General features: G+C 35.9%; 2 protein-coding genes and 1 long non-coding RNA gene across 3 annotated transcripts; 1 reads left to right on the top strand and 2 right to left on the bottom strand.

Annotated features, from left to right (window-relative positions):
• LOC148783434 (uncharacterized) lies at window positions 1–1,179 on the top strand. The gene is made up of 2 exons (XR_016050403.1): window positions 1–776; window positions 897–1,179. It is a non-coding gene; the product is annotated as an uncharacterized LOC148783434 (long non-coding RNA).
• Window positions 1,180–7,751: 6,572 nt separating this feature from the next.
• Window positions 7,752–12,991, bottom strand: LOC18430274 (uncharacterized). Its single transcript, XM_088859879.1, is given in 6 exon segments — window positions 7,752–8,327; window positions 11,215–11,286; window positions 11,399–11,478; window positions 11,562–11,643; window positions 12,014–12,298; window positions 12,536–12,991. Coding segments are annotated over 6 exon segments (1,293 nt in total). The 5' UTR covers window positions 12,841–12,991; the 3' UTR covers window positions 7,752–7,858.
• A 333-nt stretch (window positions 12,992–13,324) lies between these two features.
• On the bottom strand, window positions 13,325–14,888 carry LOC148783433 (protein WHAT'S THIS FACTOR 9, mitochondrial-like). Its single transcript, XM_088859550.1, has one exon. It carries the CDS (start codon window positions 14,614–14,616, stop codon window positions 13,381–13,383), a length of 1,236 nt encoding a protein of 411 aa, XP_088715676.1. The 5' UTR covers window positions 14,617–14,888; the 3' UTR covers window positions 13,325–13,380.
• Window positions 14,889–19,519: the final 4,631 nt, after the last annotated feature.

The following is a 19,519-nucleotide window of genomic DNA, read 5'->3' as shown; positions in this document are numbered from 1 at the left end:
GTTTCCAATTTTATAATAAACCTATTTATTGATAGTCCCACTTGCTAACTATGACCATACCCCTCGCTCTATCCCAAGCCCTCTCTCTCTCCTCTCTTCCTCAATTTGAGCTCTGCTCTATACCCCTCTCTCTCTCTCTACCTCAATTCTCCCCCTCTCTACCAGTATTTCTTTCTCAATATTTCTCATCTATGTTTGTTAAATGGATTGACATTGCTCTTCTGAACTCTCTCTAAACACAAATGTGGTGCACATTTGTTGCAGTTAAGAATAGTGACAATCATCTTCCAGGACATAACCCTTGAAATGCTTTCATGTGGAAGTGTTTTCTCGGAAAATATTTCTATCAGGCTGCGGCCCTGTGGTAATAAATAAGGCCACAGCCTTGTACTCAGTCTATTTGTTTTGGACGGTGCAGACGTTACTGGTACACAACAAGAGTGACGAGGGCACAAGAAGACCCGGTAACCTCTGGTTTTCTTTCTACTACGCATAGGACTTTTCTCTCTTCAAGTGCGATTTGAGAGGAAGGTTCCATGTTCTCGTGGAGATTGATAGGAAGGCGTAGAGATTGAGAGAGAGGATTCTCTTTCTCTCTCTCTCTAACCCTTGAGTGGGTCAGCTATTGAAGGAGAGGCCCTCTGCTTGCCTGGTTCTACCCATGATAACAGACAACCCTCCTTTTATTCTTTGACCCTGGCAAAAACCCATCTCCATTTGCTTCACTTTCACTCTTTATCACTCATTTTCCATCCTCTCTTCCCTATTTTCTTAAGGTACTACAATGACCTCTCTTACCTATTGGATGTGGGTTTTTCTTATTAGTCCCCTTCTACCTTTTGCTCACTTACAGTGGATTCAGCCATGTAAGCTCTGCATTGTGTGCACATTTGTAGGGGAATCAGCCATGAGAGCTTATCAACAAGAGCGGTTGAATTGCTTTGTTTAGGGGAATCAAGTGGCTGCCCAGAATTTCTTAGGAATCCCCATTTGGGACCTTGAGAGCAGAGGAGTCCTATCGTTTGTTGTAGAGAGAGGGTAATGGTATGGGTTTGGCCAAGGAAGATCCAATGGTGCATGAGCTGAGCAATTGAAGCGGTGTAGTCTTCTTCGATACCGTCCATCTTAGATGGACCGCTCGCCCTTCGTTTTCTTTAATTGATGAACTCACATATGAAATTCACGAGAGTCATGATATAATGATACGAATTTGAGCTGCTTCTATTTAGAGAGAAAAAATGCATTGTTATTAGTGGGATGCATAATAAAACTAAAATAATTTCAATAATAAAATGAATATAATCAAATTAATATGATGGGATCCACATGGTTTTTAGGAATTCAATATGTAAATAATGGGGTACTCTACCTTCAACTGTGGACTACAAACCACACTAGCTTTATCGAATCGATCTAGTGTTTCCTATGACTCACAGTCCAAGCAGGGGCTCATTAATGGGTCACCAAAGTTAGGTCGATGAATCAAAGGGTCGCAAATTTCAGTGTGTAGATTACAAGTCCTCCCCTAGAGACAAGTCAAGGTCACCACGACCTGATGCAACCACAACTCTATGGTGCATAGGGTATCTCTCACACATGCATACGCTTCACCTAAAGGTGGATATCTGGCTTTCCCGAACGATCTATCAATTTGCATGCCGTGTGACGGAATATGGATGAGGTTTTGGCTGCCGTTTCGTAGGCCTACCATCACACACAAGGGTCACACAATATCTTGGCTCTTTCATCTAGGCATAAGCTCTGACCTCATTAAGGATTAACCCAAAACCCTCCTCGGTTAATTCTTTATGCCGAGGGACCTTCAGTTTTCCAACCGACTGGCCTAGATCGATAAACACAGTCCAGTATAAGCAACATCATTCGTTTAGTATAATCCTTGAGAGACCACACTCCCACTGAATTTATGTTTCACTATAATAAAAGTATTTCAATACACACTCATTAAGCTTTTAATAGCCACATAAACCCAACAATTAGCTATGTTATCCGTGGGTTACTAGAAGCTTCCATTTCCTTATGAAATGCATGCCTCATCTCCACCATTCAAAAATAAATAAATAGGGCTGCAGCCCCATCCTTTCCTCTCTTTAAAAGGAATTTAGCTAGTAGTAGTGTATCTCTCGCGCTGTGGTTGCAGTGTGATGTGTTGTATCAGGCCTTCAAACTTTGACATGAATTCAGCTGAATCGCTATGAGTGTTGAGCTCATCTGGTCACAAACATATTTTACGTCACTTTCTCTCGAGATTCACTAGAGAACATGAAAATCCCGGAACCTCCTCTCGTGAGAATTTGACTGTTTGAGACCTTGAAATAATAGCTTAAGAGCTTGAGCCTGAATGCTTGAACCCAATGAGTATGGATGATTCTCCTTCTAGATTCAAAAGGTTTGGGGCTCAAAACGACGTTGCTCAACAAAGCCTGATTTGTTTAGGGTAGTGCTCAAATGGGCTGGCACAGGGCTCAAATTGTGTGTGTGAGAGAGAGGGGGTTTGGGGTAGAGAGAGAGAAAGAGGGGGGCTAAGGCGCATAGCTCAGATTGAGGGAGAACATAGAGAGAGTCAGATTGAGGGAGAACATAGAGAGAGTGGATGAGGGTAGGTATGGGGTAGAGAGAGTATCCTTGTAGGATTTATTTAGGGAAAATAAGTTGCTCCAAATGACTTCCGTGGGCTAAAACTATTGTACAATTTTTTTTTTATACTTTCCCCACAGCATAAAATTTATATACTTCTCTTTATCCAACCGCCCATTCTGAATGGAGAGCTAAAATTGTCTCAAGCACAATGTCAAGTCTCTACACAATTTTTTTTTTTTTCTATACACTATTATGATACCAAATTTTAAACGTTCAATCCTCTATTAAACTTGCACTAGCGAAAAGTATTAAAAAAATATTTCCAATAAAAAAATGACCAAAATACTCCTGAAAACTTCAAGGGGTATTTTGGTCATTATATTTTATTGAAAAATTATTTTTAATATTTTTTATAGGTGCGCCCCAATGAGAAGATGGCTCATACTAATTTTTTATTCATACAATTTGTTTAACAAAAGCTAAGATCAAATGGTGAGTGGCTCTCTTGATCAAAATTGAACGGCTGGATGGTAGGAGAAATATAGATCTTCTATGTTGTCGGGGAAGTATGGAAACCTTTCCCAAAACTATTTAAGGGGTTAGAAGATAAAATGATAAAGTTCATCCCCTTACAAATGTTTCAAATTTCATGGTCTATAAGAAATCACATGTCAAATTGGAGTATACCGTTAATTTTTTTCTATTTTTTTTATATATTTCATATTTTGAAACTATTATTTTATTATTTTATTTTATTAAAATTTAGTAGAATTGAATTCACTGAGGACTAGATCGATTTTGACAGGACTAAATCCTTTAGGATAATATTTTTTGTGAGTTGTACTATCTTAATACTTCTTGCATTTTGCTTCTTTTTTTGGTTAGGAGAAATAAGACTGGGAATTTAAACCAAATGTGTTAAAAGGCAGTTATTTCCAATTTCATTCATGTTTGCGTTTTCAATTTTATTTTAATTGCCATGATTATGAATTTCATTAGCAAAAGAATTAGGACCCTGTTTGTATGCCCCAAGAAGTCAATTAAAGATGTTTATTTATTCATTAATAAGAGAAAAATACGTCTTTTAATCATTTTTTGCAGCATTCACTGCGCTCTGAAAGTCGATCGCCCAACAATATGGGAGCTGACCAATATGGGCAGATTTTCGCTCTTAAATTGGTGGGGCAGACATGAATTGAAAAACTTTCTTTCGAAAATGTTACATTTTTCATTCAAGGAATGGTAAAATGTACAATGAGCTTGATGAACAATTATCATAAAAATGGAAGAGGAAGACTATACACAGGGCTACAAGGTGGATGGCTAGGAACTTCCTTTCATTCCATACAATTACTGGTTCATCATGAAAAGAATTTCCATCATCTGACAAAAACTGTGTACCATGAAAGAAACTTCCAGGATTCCACGTTCTTCCTCATTCTCATGAGGATTCAACCCAACATCTTATCGATTGGAGATCAGCAAGCCCCCTTTTGCTAATTGATATGCCGCACTATTCCTTTCTTTGTCGACATGTTGAAATACATATTCCTTAGCGGATAGCAGATGAAGAACTTTGCCAACTCCATGCTGTTTTGGGTTAGAACACCATGCTATCACATTTCCAGAATCCCCCTCTATAAACACTTTCATAAGGGAACTTAGCAATACCATACTTAAGTGCCCATAGTTAAACCTCATTAGCGGAACAAGGGTGAGAGGAGCTTGTATGAGAGAACAGAACAAGGGTGAGAGGAGCTTGTATAAGAGAAAACAATAATGCCCAGATCATTTCTATGCAAAACTCTTGCCACAGATACACCACCATCACTTCTTGAGCTATGACTAAAATTTAGCTTCAACCAATTAAAAGCTTTTCTTTGACATTTGCGGTGGGACAAGGCTGGTATATGCAAATCGTTCAAAATATAGCACAGCTTGAATCCCGGTAACCATTAACATTGTAGCCCATGGTTTCACCTCTTCCCTGCTGCAGGTCTTAGCCCTCTATTCCTTTCTTTCCAAATGGACCGATTTTCACTCTTAAATTGGTGGGTGGGAGTGAATGGGCCAATTGTCACTCTTAAATTTGTGGAGGGGACAATATGGCCGCATTACTGAAATTTGGCCTGCTGAAACTTGCCCTAATTTGTTTAGTTTTTAAATTGACATTATATAGTAATGCGCAGGAAATATTGATCCAGATGACCACCAGAAAAATGGTCACGGGAGGTCATCACAGCCCATTTGTTTGGATTGACTTGGACGATGAACTGAGAATCACCATGACCATGTGGAAGGTTGTCCATCACCATAACATAATTTGTGCATTTTTTTTTCCCTTAATGTATCCTTTTCTCCTAGCCCTCAATGGGAAAGAAGTAAGTTATCTCCTATTTGCAACATCTTCAACCAATATGAGTATAATGGGGAGGTTGTTGTGGAAGGTGATACTAGGTGGGAACACATTTGTTGAGCAAAAAGGGGACAAGGTAGAGAGGATATTGGATAGCCACATCATCTCTACCCGTGGGGATTACAGTTGGTATTTGGTACAGTGAAAGGGCCAGCCTGACTCAGAAAGTTAATGGATTTTTAATGAAAAATTGATGAAGATTTGACCCAGAAGCTGTTGAGGGGTTTATTGTCAGCTTGAACTCGAGGACGATTTCTCTTTAACCTACAGACATTGATGAAGAACAAAACAAAAAAAAAAATTAACATTTTGTGGACTGCATTTTCTCATATAGTTTTTTGGTACGCAGGGGTATTTGGGATATTTTTTGTAATTTCTGAAATTTACAGAAAGCCAAGACGTCCCATTTAAATTTTGAGCCTAAAAAAAATTAAAAAAAAAGGTTAGGATTTGAATGTAAATTTCTCTTGGAAAAAGGAATTGTTCATTTGGGACAGTATTCATTAATACTCTTTAGAGAGTCTAATTGTGCATGGCATGGAAAAGGTATTTTGCATCACTTATGAAGGGGTAGAGTCCATTAATACTCTTGAGAAAGTTAAGAGAGCTTTGGTTTAGAAGTCAAGCCAGGTCTCTCAAAGATGAAGACTTTAGCCTGTTGGAATCAATATTTTTTATGTAAAATTCCAAAAATCAGGAACTTAGTTCCCCTTTTGGGTTGTCTTTGTACCTCACACAAATCATTGAAGCTAGGTTTTGTTAGCTTTAGCCCATTGTCTCTGAATCACAATTGGAATTTCTTAACTTCTTCCCCATTGTGAGTTATTTCTCTCCCTTTTCTCTCTATTTTACGTTAGGATGTTGAAGCTTGTAGCTCCCAGTCACCCCAATCACCTTGTTGCAGTGAGTCAGAGCGAGAGGATTTGTCTTTTCCTTTCATCCAGCTATTCTCCTTATTCCACCAATGTTTTAGAGGTATTTATGCAATTTTAAGTTGAAGATTAAATGATTTTTTTATTACAAGAAAAATAACATAAAGTATTAGACCTTTTTAGAGAAACCTGGGTTGACTTTAAATTTTCAGAATCTGCGACGTAGAAAGACTAGGATCATTTTCAAACAATTTGACGAGTTTTTATTATATCTGACAATCAGAAAAGTAGCAGCAGGGCTCAAATAGAACTGATCAGAGGAATTCTTCGATACGAGAAGTCAAAAGACTAGGTTATATTCAGACCAATGGTTTAAAAAACGGATCGGTGATCCGGATCGGGCTTCCAAAAAACCTATCCGGATCGACGAATCGGCGATCCGGATCGGAAATTGGGTGAATCGGTCAGAATAAAGTTAAAAAAAAATTCGAAAAAATTATTAAAATTAATTATAAATATTATTTTTTAGGAATTCAATAAAAAATGATAGTACTCCACTAAGAATTTTCATGTTTTTGAATGAATATGCGAATATTGATATGTTCTTTCCCTACATGAACCGCCATTCAGCATTTAATTTACAGTATTTCGTGCTTATCCCTACACTGTTGCTGTTGGGACTCGATATGTGAATAATATGGCTGGGATAAGGTGGCTTCAGAATCATCATCTCTCTCATTTTCTATTTGAATAATATGGATTAAAAAAAAAAAAAAAACAAATTTTCAAAAAAATCGATCATGGATTAAAAAAAAAAATCACAAATTTTCAAAAAATTCAATTATGGATTACATAAAATTCGATCATGGATTACATAAAATTTGATCATGGATTACATAAAATTCGATCATGGATTACAAAAAAAAAACAAACAAAAAAAAACAAAAATTCAATCGTGGATTACAAAAAAAGAAAAAAACAATTCGATCATGGATTACAAAAAATTCAATCATGGATTACAAAAAACTCTATCATGGGTTACAAAAAAAGCAAAAAACAAAAAATTCAATCATGGATTACAAAAAAAAAACCAAACATTTCGATCATGGATTACAAAAAAAAAACAAACATTTCGATCATGTATTACAAAACATTCGATCATGGATTACAAAAAATTCTATCATGGGTTACAAAAAAAAAATAAAAAACAAAAAAAGCCATCATGGATTACAAGAAAAGAAAACAAACATTTCGATCATGGATTACAAAAAATTCTATTATGGGTTACAAAAAACCAAAAAAATCGATCATGGATTACAAAAAAACAAAAACAATTCCATCATGGATTACAAAAAAATCGATCAAGTATTACAAAAAAATCTATCATGGAATAAAAAAAAAAAAAAAAAAAAAAAATCCGTACGGACTCGCCGATTCACTGTTCGAACTCGCCGATTCCGTACAGTGAATCGGCGAGTCACTGTACGGAATCGTCCGTTCTCTCTAGAACCGGATGATTTCTGATTTTTCAACCGATCCGGTCCCTTTTCGCAAATTTTAAAACGCTGATTCAGACTATGTAGGAAAAAAATTATTATTTCTAAGAAGTGTTATTCAGAGACAGAATTCCTAATATGAGATATACTGACAAATTTTACCACCATGGGAATCGAAACGCATAATGAAAAGCACCCGACTGACCTAAACACTAACCCACTAGGAATAGAAGGTACCATACAAACAAATCACCAACATGGCAGATAAACCAATACAGAACTAGTTTTTTCAGTTGCAAATACCATAAACTAACTTGGAAAGATCATGACATAAAAAGCTATCCAATTCCTGTGCAAGGAAAACATTAATGTTGCATAAAATCATGCTCCCAACCTCGAAAAAAATGTATAAGCCTTCTGATATGTAATGTAGACGTTCTTCTTTCCAAATACCCCACACTTATTCAAACCTATGTCTATATATACGTGCATATGTACATATATGCATACATATATACAGTAGTGGGAGAGTGGGAGAGAATAATCTCATGGTGTTCCAAGGACATGTAGACGCATTTTTGAAGGAGACTTCTCCAGCTTGACAACTTCAAGACTTTTACCTGTGAAGCATTTTTGAAGGAGACTTCTCCAGCTTGACAACTTCAATCAGTGATGACGGAGTTAAACCGGTTGCATGGAACAGGCACCAAGGGTCCAGATTGGTTGTAGTATAAAGGGGCAGCAATGGTAGGATAATTTACATTGGAGACATTGTTGATAATCTGATTAACAACATTAACCATTTGGTAGGAGACCTCCTTGCTTCGAAACAAGGATTCATTAGCAGTGTATACATCCACACATGGGAGTATATCATCCAGTGCTGTCCTTGCATGAGGGTGATCTACCCATTCTTGCATGGCAACAGAAGTATCTGAAACAACACTGCTCATCAAGAAGCACCAAAATATCAGTCAGGAAACAGAAATCTATGGACTCATCCTCCCCCCACCCCATAAAAAAATAAAGTAAAAAATAAAAAAAATTAAAATTGAGAGAAAGAGAGTTTCAGGATGATGAAGGTGGATGTGGTGGTGAGATGTAACAACTATTTCACAACCGATTATGAATACAACCTTCAAGATTGTCACTATAGGCAATTTTTTCTGTTACTTCAGCATGTTGGATAAGACAATGAAGACTAATGCCTCCTATGCCTGTAGAAAAAATTTAAGATTAAATTTTAGTCCTAGTTCAGATTCTTTTTCTTTTTTCTTTTTTCTTTTTTCTTTTTTTGGTAATCAAAATCTGTAAAAGTCATCCAGTCAACATACAATATTTCTTTCGTCATAAAGAGAGTAAGACTCGAAGACTTCAAGGTTGTTCTAAAGATTTTACAACTATGGTGCAAGTTTCATTTGTATGTTACAGCAAAGATTTTTCCTATGTATGTTGTTAGACCTATTTCCATTCCAAGATTTTGGTGAGAGTCACATAGACGTTATGATGGAATTGCTAATCCCATTTTCTTTTCATATTCGACAAGTGTGTCTCAGTTCACCAACAAACGTTCTTCAACTCACAATAACACCAAAATTTTTCATATCTATGTTTGTTATACCAAAGACTTTCATATCTATATTCTTAATCACATTTTTCATTCCAAGATTTCAGTGCTACTCAATAGATATTATAACTCAATTTGCTAGTCCTGTTTCCTTTTCATATTTCAATAAGTGAGACTCAATCCAGCATAATGTTTGTCAACTCAGAATTAGACAAAATTCATCAAGAAGAGAATCATAAAGAGACAGAAACACAATCATTTCCTAAAATTGAGACGTGAGAGAGACCCAGTATTTCAGTAGAATCCATATAAAAGCAAGGACAGTGTGCATGCCTCTTGTTGCTAAAGTTGTGTCAACCAAATATTAAATAACAAAAGCAAATCCTTCAATTTTCAATTGATACGTGCAAATATTAGTCCTACCTCTGCATATCAGGCCCACCAAATCATCCGTATAGATGCAATGCATTTATTACACTTCGCATATCAAAAATTTCAACCTTAGGTTAATGTTATTTCTGAGTTGATCTCAAAGCATTAGGTGAAAAGCTGTGGAATGGAGTCAACACAGTCCCATTCTATAAGCCCAGCTGGATAATGCGAAGAGTTCTTACAATAAAATACTTCCTAGTGAGGAACCTGATAGTTTCTCCTTACCCTATATCAAACAACTTCTTCCCCTCAAATGGGACAAATTTCTAGCATAGAATAACACCCTAGCAGCATTTCATTTCTTTTCAAAGGATGCTGATAATTGATCCCACAAGATTATCTAGCAAAAAATGAAAAGAAAAGGAACCCACAAAAGAGAATGTCCCTTTAGCTTGACACATGCAACCATGACTCTCTGCACATTGAACAACAGCGTCCAGAAGAAGAATTTCTCAAGAAAACATAATAAGTCCAAACAAATCCTCAAATTCCCATAAAAGTCTGGAGGCTCTTCATGTGTGCCACAATGTTTTCTTCCATCAATTGCCTAAATAGGCCCATGGCTCCCATATTTTCGAGTTCCTCCGGAGCATGAACACAGATTGCCCTGACTAAGAGTCTTAAGACTAAGAGGCATTCAGAGCATTATTCTTCAATTCTTCTGGATGCATCATAAATTACATCAGTTGCTCAGCTTATTTTTGACGCAATTGAATAGCTTGGTTGCGAAATCACTCCTCAAGTACCCCCAAGAAACAAAAACCATTTTTTCCATCCTTGCTACTACCATGAATTACAACTCATGAATCCATCACTTACTTGATCCGTCCCCAAAAGGATTGGAACATCAAAAACCTTTTAGACTTCTTTATTTTTCCAAAGACTCTTCCAGCTCTAGAAATAATGACAAATGTGAGAACTATCAAAAATAAACTTAAAAGTCTTAAATCAAGCATGAATCAAAATGTAATCAACAACTACTCTTCTGCCCTAATAGCAACCAACTTGAAGAGAACCTAAGAAGATCCTAAAGTCTCTCATTGCTGCCTGTCGTACAGCCATCAAGAGTTAAATGTGAGCAAAAGACTACTACAAATTGGGATTTCAGACAGTTGTCAGAGGATTTAACAAATGTCTTGATATGATTTACAACCTAAACACATACAAGCATCTAAAACTCAAAGAACAAGGAACCTATCCAGTGGAAAACCCAAAGTCCCACGCGTTCTACTTAGATATACAGTTTCTCAGCCTCGAGTGAAAGGATCAACATTATGGAAACTGAGTCAATGCAAGGTTTCTGGCTGTTATTAAAGTGCTCAAGTATGTATTCTGCTTTAGAACTACATTTTCTCAGCCTCACTAAAGGGTACAACATTATATGAAACTGATTACAGTGCACATCCAGAGTTTCTTGCTCTTATAGAAGTGCTCAGAGTGTTCTCTGTGATACAAATCTGCCTAATATATCCAAAATTTTCATGAACAACAGTAAAGAGAAGCCATAAATTATAACATAACTACATAAGCAACCAAACTAGTTAAAAACTCAAGCCCCGAGAAAAAAAATCAAACATAAACACAATACTGAATCAAACTATAATGAACAGCATTGAAGTTAACTTGCTACTTAAAAAATCAAGATTTGTACAAGTTATACGTCTCAAAGCTTATGAATCTATGTATGAACTATCACACTGAAAAAAAAAACAAAGGAAATGATTAAGCTAGTAGAAATAATTTAATAAAATGATACATAATAAGTTAACAACTCTGGTATATGGCACTTTCTTTCAGGTATGCCCTAACCACATAATTGAAGTCATTACTTACTTGTTGAGAAGAAGAAATACACCACATAAAATGAATGTCCCAGCAACTAGAATCCAACCAATGATAACCAATCTGCACATATCATTCAACATATGATTATTCAATGATAACTTACTTAAAACAGTGTCAGTCTGAAGATAATAATGTGAAAACAAGAAAAATGATGCTCAATCAAGATACTTACATGTATACAATAACTTGAATCCCAAGAATAGATAACACGACAAAATAGCCAACAATGGAAGTAATAATAGACAAGTAGAACTAAAAATAAACAAGCAAAAGTGCTAAAGAAATTGAAAGAATAGTGTCTGAACACAAGGTTCCTAAGGCTAAGGATTTAAATGCTTACGAAATCCAATAAATGCTAAAAATAGCATAACTTCAGCCATGACAATCACGACAATCACGACAATCAGAAAGTATCTCCTGCATCACAAATTCACAATAAACAAAATGAGTCAATCCAACACAGGATTCAACAATAATTTAATTAGGTAAGCATAGAACATCCTATTAAAGATTGTAGGAAACCTATTTTAGTTCATAACCTATTGAATCTATATTCCTCAAATAAGAAAAAAACACACTTCAATTGGAATATAATTTGATGGTTTTACCAGTAAAATATTTCAAATAACATAAACTAAAGTACACAGAAAACAGAAAATGCGCAGGCAAATGTCAAAAGGCGGCTATTGCTATTCTCCTACTATTGCAATTCGTTTTGCGCAGGTGTTGAATCTGAAATGTGTGTGTCGAATCCGAGATGCACAGTAGATGTATCGGGCCTTCTTACACAGTATCAAGCCAATTCTGAATTTTCTGAGAATTGCACCCCGTCCTATTCTGGAGAGTATTAGCGGACGCATTTAGCTTTGTGACAAGATTATCGATCTTAGCCTGATCATCAGCAAGAAGGAAGATGCGATAAACCCCAATGCTCTTAGCAGCTGATAAACTCAGCAAGAAGTTCTTAAGATTGTCAACTGTCGAATAAGCCTGGCCCACTACATAATCTCAGGTGCATTTTGTGCTTCCATGGAACTACCCCTGACCAGTATACAAAACAACACATCCAAATCTGCAACAAAAGCAACAAAAGTCAAGTGGGTCATCAGAAAATCTGTGTGAAACAAGCAAAATAAATACAGAAATAACATATAAGATAGAGAAAAAACCCAATGAAGTTGAACCAAAACCAGTATGAAAAAATAAAAAATAAAAAACTCAACAACCCAAAGCAAATTCTTTGAAGACAATGAGAGAGAGAGAGAGAGAGAGAGAGAGAGAGAGAGAGAGAGAGAGAGAGAGAGATTACATGGCAGCACAGGTGAAAAGTATGAGAAAAATGGGAGATAATGCATAGGCAACTCTTGAGTAGTTTGGAATTCTTAGGGGCAGCAACAGTCGCAGCAACAAGTGAGAGAGGACCACCCCAAATACCACGAACCAAATTCCAGCGATCATAAACAGGGGAGCAGTGGAAAAGCCACAGACTGCAAAAATAGAATTAAAGCCAGGAAACATGAAATTAATTAGAAAAAGCAATAAATTAAGAGAATTTAGTAAAATCTGAAACATGAGTGGGAGTGACAGGCATTTAATAAAAGATATAGACACCATAATAAGGATAAATAAATAAAAAGAAAAAACATAAAAGAAAAAAGGAATATGAAAAAATATATGGAGAGAACAGATGAGCCAATCTCAGATACACAATAATACAATTCAAAGAACCAAACAAAATGAGGATAACAGAACTTCAAGAGATAGAAATACGAGAGATAGTGACAGAGAATGGAACAAGAATTAATCAGATTATGGAAACAAACCCAACAAACACCGGGTGAATCAAACGCCGGGTGATGAGTTAGTTCGATAGTTTGATCAATTTTGACTGGACCAATTCCTTTACTTCCAGGTGGCTAGTCCAATCCTGATATTACCAGTCAAAACATAGAATGTTGCCACTCAAAGCAACTCGATATAGACAGGAGTCAAGCACCGAAGTGACAAGGTTCTCTCGCTCTGACGCAACACAAACATTCAACGATATTTGTATCTCTCTCTCATACACACACAAACACACTGTAGTCACAGAAATTGGTTTCATGAGTATATGGAAATGTATATATGGGTAGGTATTATAATGGGCAACAACAGTCAGATGAGATTTTCTTCCTCTTCTCCACTCTCCCACTCAGCAGGTAAATCTCCATTACACCTCTCATCTTTCTCATCATCAGATTCTGCTGGTTTTTTGTGCCGCTTGCTTACTATCACAGTCTTAGACTCGTCCATCAACTTCATGAACTTCTTTCTCACTCCTAAAATTGGGTGTTTCTCTATCATAGAATCCTTATTGTATGCCTCCTTCAAAATCACATGGCAAGTCTTGTTTCTCAGAGACAAGTAGAATATATGAGGATGGCGTTCAAATGCCTTATGAAACTTTTGGGGCAAGCCCAACTGCTTCTTCAGAAAAAGCAATTTCTTCCTCTCTCCTAAATTTTCCACAAAAAGGCCTAGCAATTCATGCAAAACCCCAACAACTCTCTTCTCTGAAATATCACTGTTTGGATTCAAATCAGAGGGGTCTTCATATGGAGATATATAGGGAAGATTCTGCAATTCTTCAACCCAATTTTCAATTTTTCGCTTTAATCGAAGCCCTTTTGAGGGGTACAGAGAGAAAGCAATTGGCCCACCTTCTCTGTAACTCCCTTCTCTCATAGATTTTTGCTGAATAAAAGAAATGGGTACCTCCAGTGCTTCACAATTCAAGCTTAGACCCTGCTTCCCATCTACCATATCATAGAGAGAGAAAGACCCACTGGAATTAATCTTTAAAACCTTCAAATATTCCTTGGGTAAACCCAAATACCACCTCATACCTTCGATTATTTGTAAAGGAAGCCTTTTCTCTTTGGTCATGAACAGGAGCTTCTTCAGCCTGTCGATGAAATCTGACAGATGATTCTGATACACTGCCTGTTCTTCACTGTCGAGATCTATCGCTTCTTGGGTCAACCTAAACCATGGGAGGTTGTATTTTTCACCTGTAACTTCCTTAAAAATAGTTGGGTATTTCCTGAGAAAGGTTGCAACTCTGATGGGTATTCCTAATTCAAAGTTCTTTTTTGAAATGCAGGAGATTGGGATGCAAAAATCTGGTTCTTTTATGATATAGTCTTTCACAGCGAATATTGCTTTCAGATCATGGATTTTATCCAAGACAGGAAGAGAGTCTAAATACCGGTCCTTTTTCCATTTCATTTTGACCTCGACATAGGAGAACCTCTGCGTATAACAATGGTGGGGTTGCTTTGTGAGAGGTTCTATGGGAGAGAAAAGTGAGGATTTGCAGGTCAGGAAATGTAGTGTTTTGATTTTCCTCATTGAACAGAGAGGGAGATCAGGGTTTTAGGGGTTCTGAGGTTTGAGTACCTCGAATGCGAAAGATTTTACCAGAAAAAACTTATGAATTGAGGTATAAGGATTGTTGGGTTTGGGTTTTGTTCTCGAGTGAGAATGATTTAAAAGCAAGTGCACCACATATAGAAGAATGGGGCGGGGCGGACGGTTACTTCTCTTTGATGATCTATGTAAGGGGAGAGATCGAAGGAAATAGAACAAATTTTCTTTCTTTCCCTCCAAAAGTCATGGCTTTGACCTCATAATAAGAGTGTGTGGAAACAGTTCATATAGACAATCAAATTAGAGCCTACCATCAAATAGATAGCCTTAAAACATATTTTCATCTTTCATTATAAAATTTAAAGCCCAACAAATAATGTAGCTCGAGCATATCTATGAAAACTTACAAATCTTGAAAATTGACGTTCTAAAAATACTTTACTAAATGCACTATTTTCAAAACTTGAAATCCAATTTTTTCATAAGTCCATGCATCTTGATGTGGAGATGATCACTTTGAAGATATTTGAGCATCAAAACAACCTCTAGTGAAATTTTTGAGGTGGGCTCTAATTTGATTGTTTAGAATCTCAGCTCTATATAAACTATTACCAAAGATAAATGATCGACAATCTCTATGCATATATGGGTGAGGTTTATATAAGGTGTCAACCTTATACTATTAAAGTAGGTTGCAACTCAAAACTATGTTAATTATGTAGTTTCAGTGCCTAAAGCGTTGCGGTGATGTGAAAATCTATTGTTGCCTCCAATTATGAAATTTAAAGTTCTAGAAATTGTGATAATCAAATAGGTCTATAAAAACTTGAAAATCGTGAAAACGGATAGTCCAAACAATGTGGTAGATGATGAACTATTTTTAGGGCTGAAATCCCTTTTTCTCATGTCTATGAATCTTGAGGTGGAGATGATTGATTTGATGGTTTTTTTTTGCATATGAACAACCTTCTTCAATAGGGTTTTAGGTGTAGCTTACTCAAACCGTATAAGTTTGATACCTTATATAAACTTTTTCATATATATATATATATATATATATATATATATACATATATATATATAGGGGTGCGGTTTGTATAGAGCCGATGCTCTAAACAATCAAATTAGAGTCCACCTTCAAATAGTGTCAAGAAATATGGTTTTAATTCTAGAAAATTTTGTGATAACCTTAAATTATGTTTTGTTATAAAATTTCAAGCTTCAAAAATAGTGTAGATAGAGCAGATCTATAAAAACTTAGAAAATCTTGAAAATTAACGGTCCAAAAATGTGTTACAAGATGTACCAGTTCTAAAACTTTAAATCTTTTTTTTTTTTTTCTCATGTCCATGCATCTTGATGTCGAAATGATCAATTTGATGATATTTAGCATCAAAACAACCTCTTCTAGTGAAAGTTTTGAGGTTGGCTCTAATTTGATTGTTTAGAGCCTAGGGTTTATATAAACTTGTTCGTATAGGAAAATATATATTGAGGCCATTTACTTTTGATATAAGGTCACAATTATTTTTAGCCATTGGATGCATAAACCAATAGATTGAAGTGTGTCACAACATTTAAAAAATTTTATTTTGAACGTTGTACCAATCAATGACATATTCTCAACCAACCGATTTCACATCCAACTGTCAGTAATAATTGTGACTCCTTGTATCATAAGTAAATGATCTTATAATATACAATCCTTAATTTATGTATGCAAAATAGCTTTTAAATTTGTCCCAACAATTCATCAATTTATTAATTGAGGACCCCAAAAGTTGTAAAAATCTATGTATATCCATTTCTGCTCCAAAAAAAATTGGATATGGAGCTCCCATGATAGTACAAATCTGGTTGATCTAGTGGGCATTGAAATGGGCAATCCCTGTTGAATTTGATATGACATTCAAGAAAACTTTTTAGGACTCGAGATGCATTGTTTTGAAAAATTGATCTTAGGGGCGACAAGGATGAATTTGTAGTATGGATCCTCATTTATCCAAAATATGGATATACGGCAAAAGCCACGAATTTTAGGCTGAGGAGCCTCACAAATTACTTTTCCCTCGAGGGAAAAGTATTTGGTGAGTCAGCCCATTCACCTATTATTATACGGTCTCCCTCCAAAATATATCTCAAATATATATTTTCAATCTAAAATTCTGAAGTTCGATCATCTCAACTATTACAATGATCTAAATTTAGAATTTTTCTCTTTTAAAATTTATAAATATTGTTTTTTTGAATTCCTTTCACCACCGGTCCATTTTAACTTTGGAAAAAGTTTTTATAGAGCCTAGGCTCTAAACAATCAAATTAGAGCCTACCTAAAAACGTTTGCTAGAAGAGGTTGTTTTGATGCCAAAATATCCTCAAATTGATTATCTCGACATCAAGATGCATAAATATGAGAAAAAAATGCATTTCAAGTTTGGTAAATGGTACACATTGTAATGCATTTTTGGACCGTAAATTTTCAAGATTTTCAAGTTCTCATAGATCTGCTCGTTATATACTATTTTTAAGCTTCACATTTTATAATTAAAGATGAAACTATAATTTAAGACTATCACAAAGATTTATAATATTAAAAATATATTTTAAAGGTGGGCTCTAATTTGATTGTTTAGATATCGGCTCTATACAAACCGCACCCTTTAACTTTTACTGGATGTAATACTTTTAGACATCCATGTTAAAGATGGACGTTTGATAGACAAGGGACCACATGGTAATAGGTGTGTGACTCACGAAAACCATATCCCTCCCTTTTGAGTAATTTCTTAAGTACTGTGCAAAATTCCAGTACCTCTTAAAGACAAAGCCTTTTCAATTTTTGGATGTTGAAAATTTGTCAAAGCTTATCTCCACTCATTAATGTTGTTTTGAAGGATATAGCTTGGGTGATTTCTAGGAACTAAACTTTTTCGAGGATAAATTTTTTTCTATTTTAATCTTGCAGATATTAGTCCGGGGAAATCAAAATTTTCTCTCCAAAAATCAAATTCGTTAGGCAAATGAACACGTCTCAAAATCTCAACTCGTAAATATTTCGATGGGAGCTCATCAGAAAAAACAAATGAACTTCACTCGAGGCTTTTATCGGTGCTTGCTCCGCTTTCGATATCTCTGATCTCTGTCACTTTTAGAACTCGACTCGGAGTCTGAATAATCTATTGAACTTGAACTCTCAGACCCATCATCAGAAGAGCCAGTCGTGTCGAATTCTGATACTGGTTTGTGGTGCTGCATTATAAGGCGATCCATGTTCTTCAAATACTCCGTAAGCTCTCTGTGATGCCACCAAGACCGATAAGAAATAAAGAAATTTATCACGAATTTAGTGTTCTTGGGATTATCCTTAGGAATATGGATTCGAATGATTCTTGCATGGTCGGATCATTGAGCCTCTGAAAATATAGAAGATTTTTATTTTTATTTACCATTTACGAAGAAATTAACTTGGAAATGAAAGTCATGTGAAACCATAGCAAGCAACTCAAGTTATTCAGGGATTGAAACCCATATTGGAACCCTGGAAAAATACACTTCATAAATTGGAGAATAATCCCCATCCTCGAAACCGTTACCAAATTTATGCAGCTTTCAACTTAACCAGAGACGAAAGATATTCATATTTCAATAATTTCAAAAAAGAAAAAGATCAGATAAACGTTAAGCATGCTCCTAACCTCTGACATAAAACCGCACAAAAGTGAGTAATTGCACTTTATTTTGAAATATCTAGAATCCATTAAGACTCCTAATGGATGTCGACAATGCAACTATGGAGCAGAAGTGCTAGAACATATGCTTGTTATTTTAGCCATCCTTTAAAAGTGTGGTTTCGGAACTGGTAACTGAACATCTTCTTCCATTTCGTGGAAAAAGAAATACTAAAACAGAGATGATTTCCTCCATTAAAAATCTTCTCAAGAAAAGAAACCATTGCTGTGGCCCCATGGTTAGGCAATGTAACGCACACCCCTGTACTTACAATCTGTGCTGAGTTATTATGCTAGCATTTGTTTTCTCAAAGGATTCACAGTTGGGCAGTGAATCCAATTATTGAAACAAAAAAACCCTAAAACAGTAAGATTTTCATAATAAGAAAGCATGTATGAGGACATAACAAAGCACTCTTACCGTGGGTAATCTATATGATAACGGGTTTGCAGTTTTAATAATTACCAATCCTCAAGAGAACTGGACTCACACTTGGGTTGTGAACCATTCATATTTTCTTTTCTTTTCTTTTTTTGTTTTTTGTTTTTTTGGGCAATGGGGAGAGAACCCCCTACCGTGGGTAGAAATTGAGCCTAGGATGTAGCGTTGTACATGGTCAAGTGCTAAACAATTAAGTCTAGGCTTTTTTTCTAAAAAAAATTGTGGTAAGTCAGTGGGGATTTGAGCCATTATTCGTTGATGAGAATGGAGCCCGAGACCTCACCATAAGACTTGACAATAGTAACATCAAGGCCCAGGCTATTATCAAAAGTGGTAAGTTAATGGAGGAACGAACATGAATCACTGGATTACAAAACATCCATTGCTTCGAATTCGAATATGATCTCCTTCTATACCTCACAACCAGCAGTTAGCTCTGGGCTGTACTTGGTAGCTTCAAGGTATACGACATACAAATGTGAATAGGATCAAAATCGATAGTCTTGATTTATCTTAGGGAACCCATTCAAATTTTATCATAGTGATCCCATCCAATTAGTACGAATTCATTTATATTTTTGTTGTTTTTTCAATTTTTTACCGACTAGTAGGGATTTGAGCCTCTACCCATTGGTTGGTGAGAATGCAGTTGGAGACCATGGGGCTCGACAATACTACTGTCAAGGCCCAGGGCATTCTCGAACCATCCATATTT

The sequence above is a fragment of the Amborella trichopoda genome, chromosome 2, assembly GCF_054954075.1.
Source record: "Amborella trichopoda isolate Santa Cruz 75 chromosome 2, AtrichopodaSantaCruz75HAP2 v2.0, whole genome shotgun sequence".
NCBI lineage: Eukaryota > Viridiplantae > Streptophyta > Magnoliopsida > Amborellales > Amborellaceae > Amborella > Amborella trichopoda.
This window is presented reverse-complemented; position numbering and strand designations above follow the sequence as displayed.

What these genes read in the sequence shown, in the direction of transcription:
- LOC148783433 (XM_088859550.1), bottom strand. Translation starts at nt 14,616, where the DNA reads ATGAGGAAAATCAAAACACTACATTTCCTGACCTGCAAATCCTCACTT.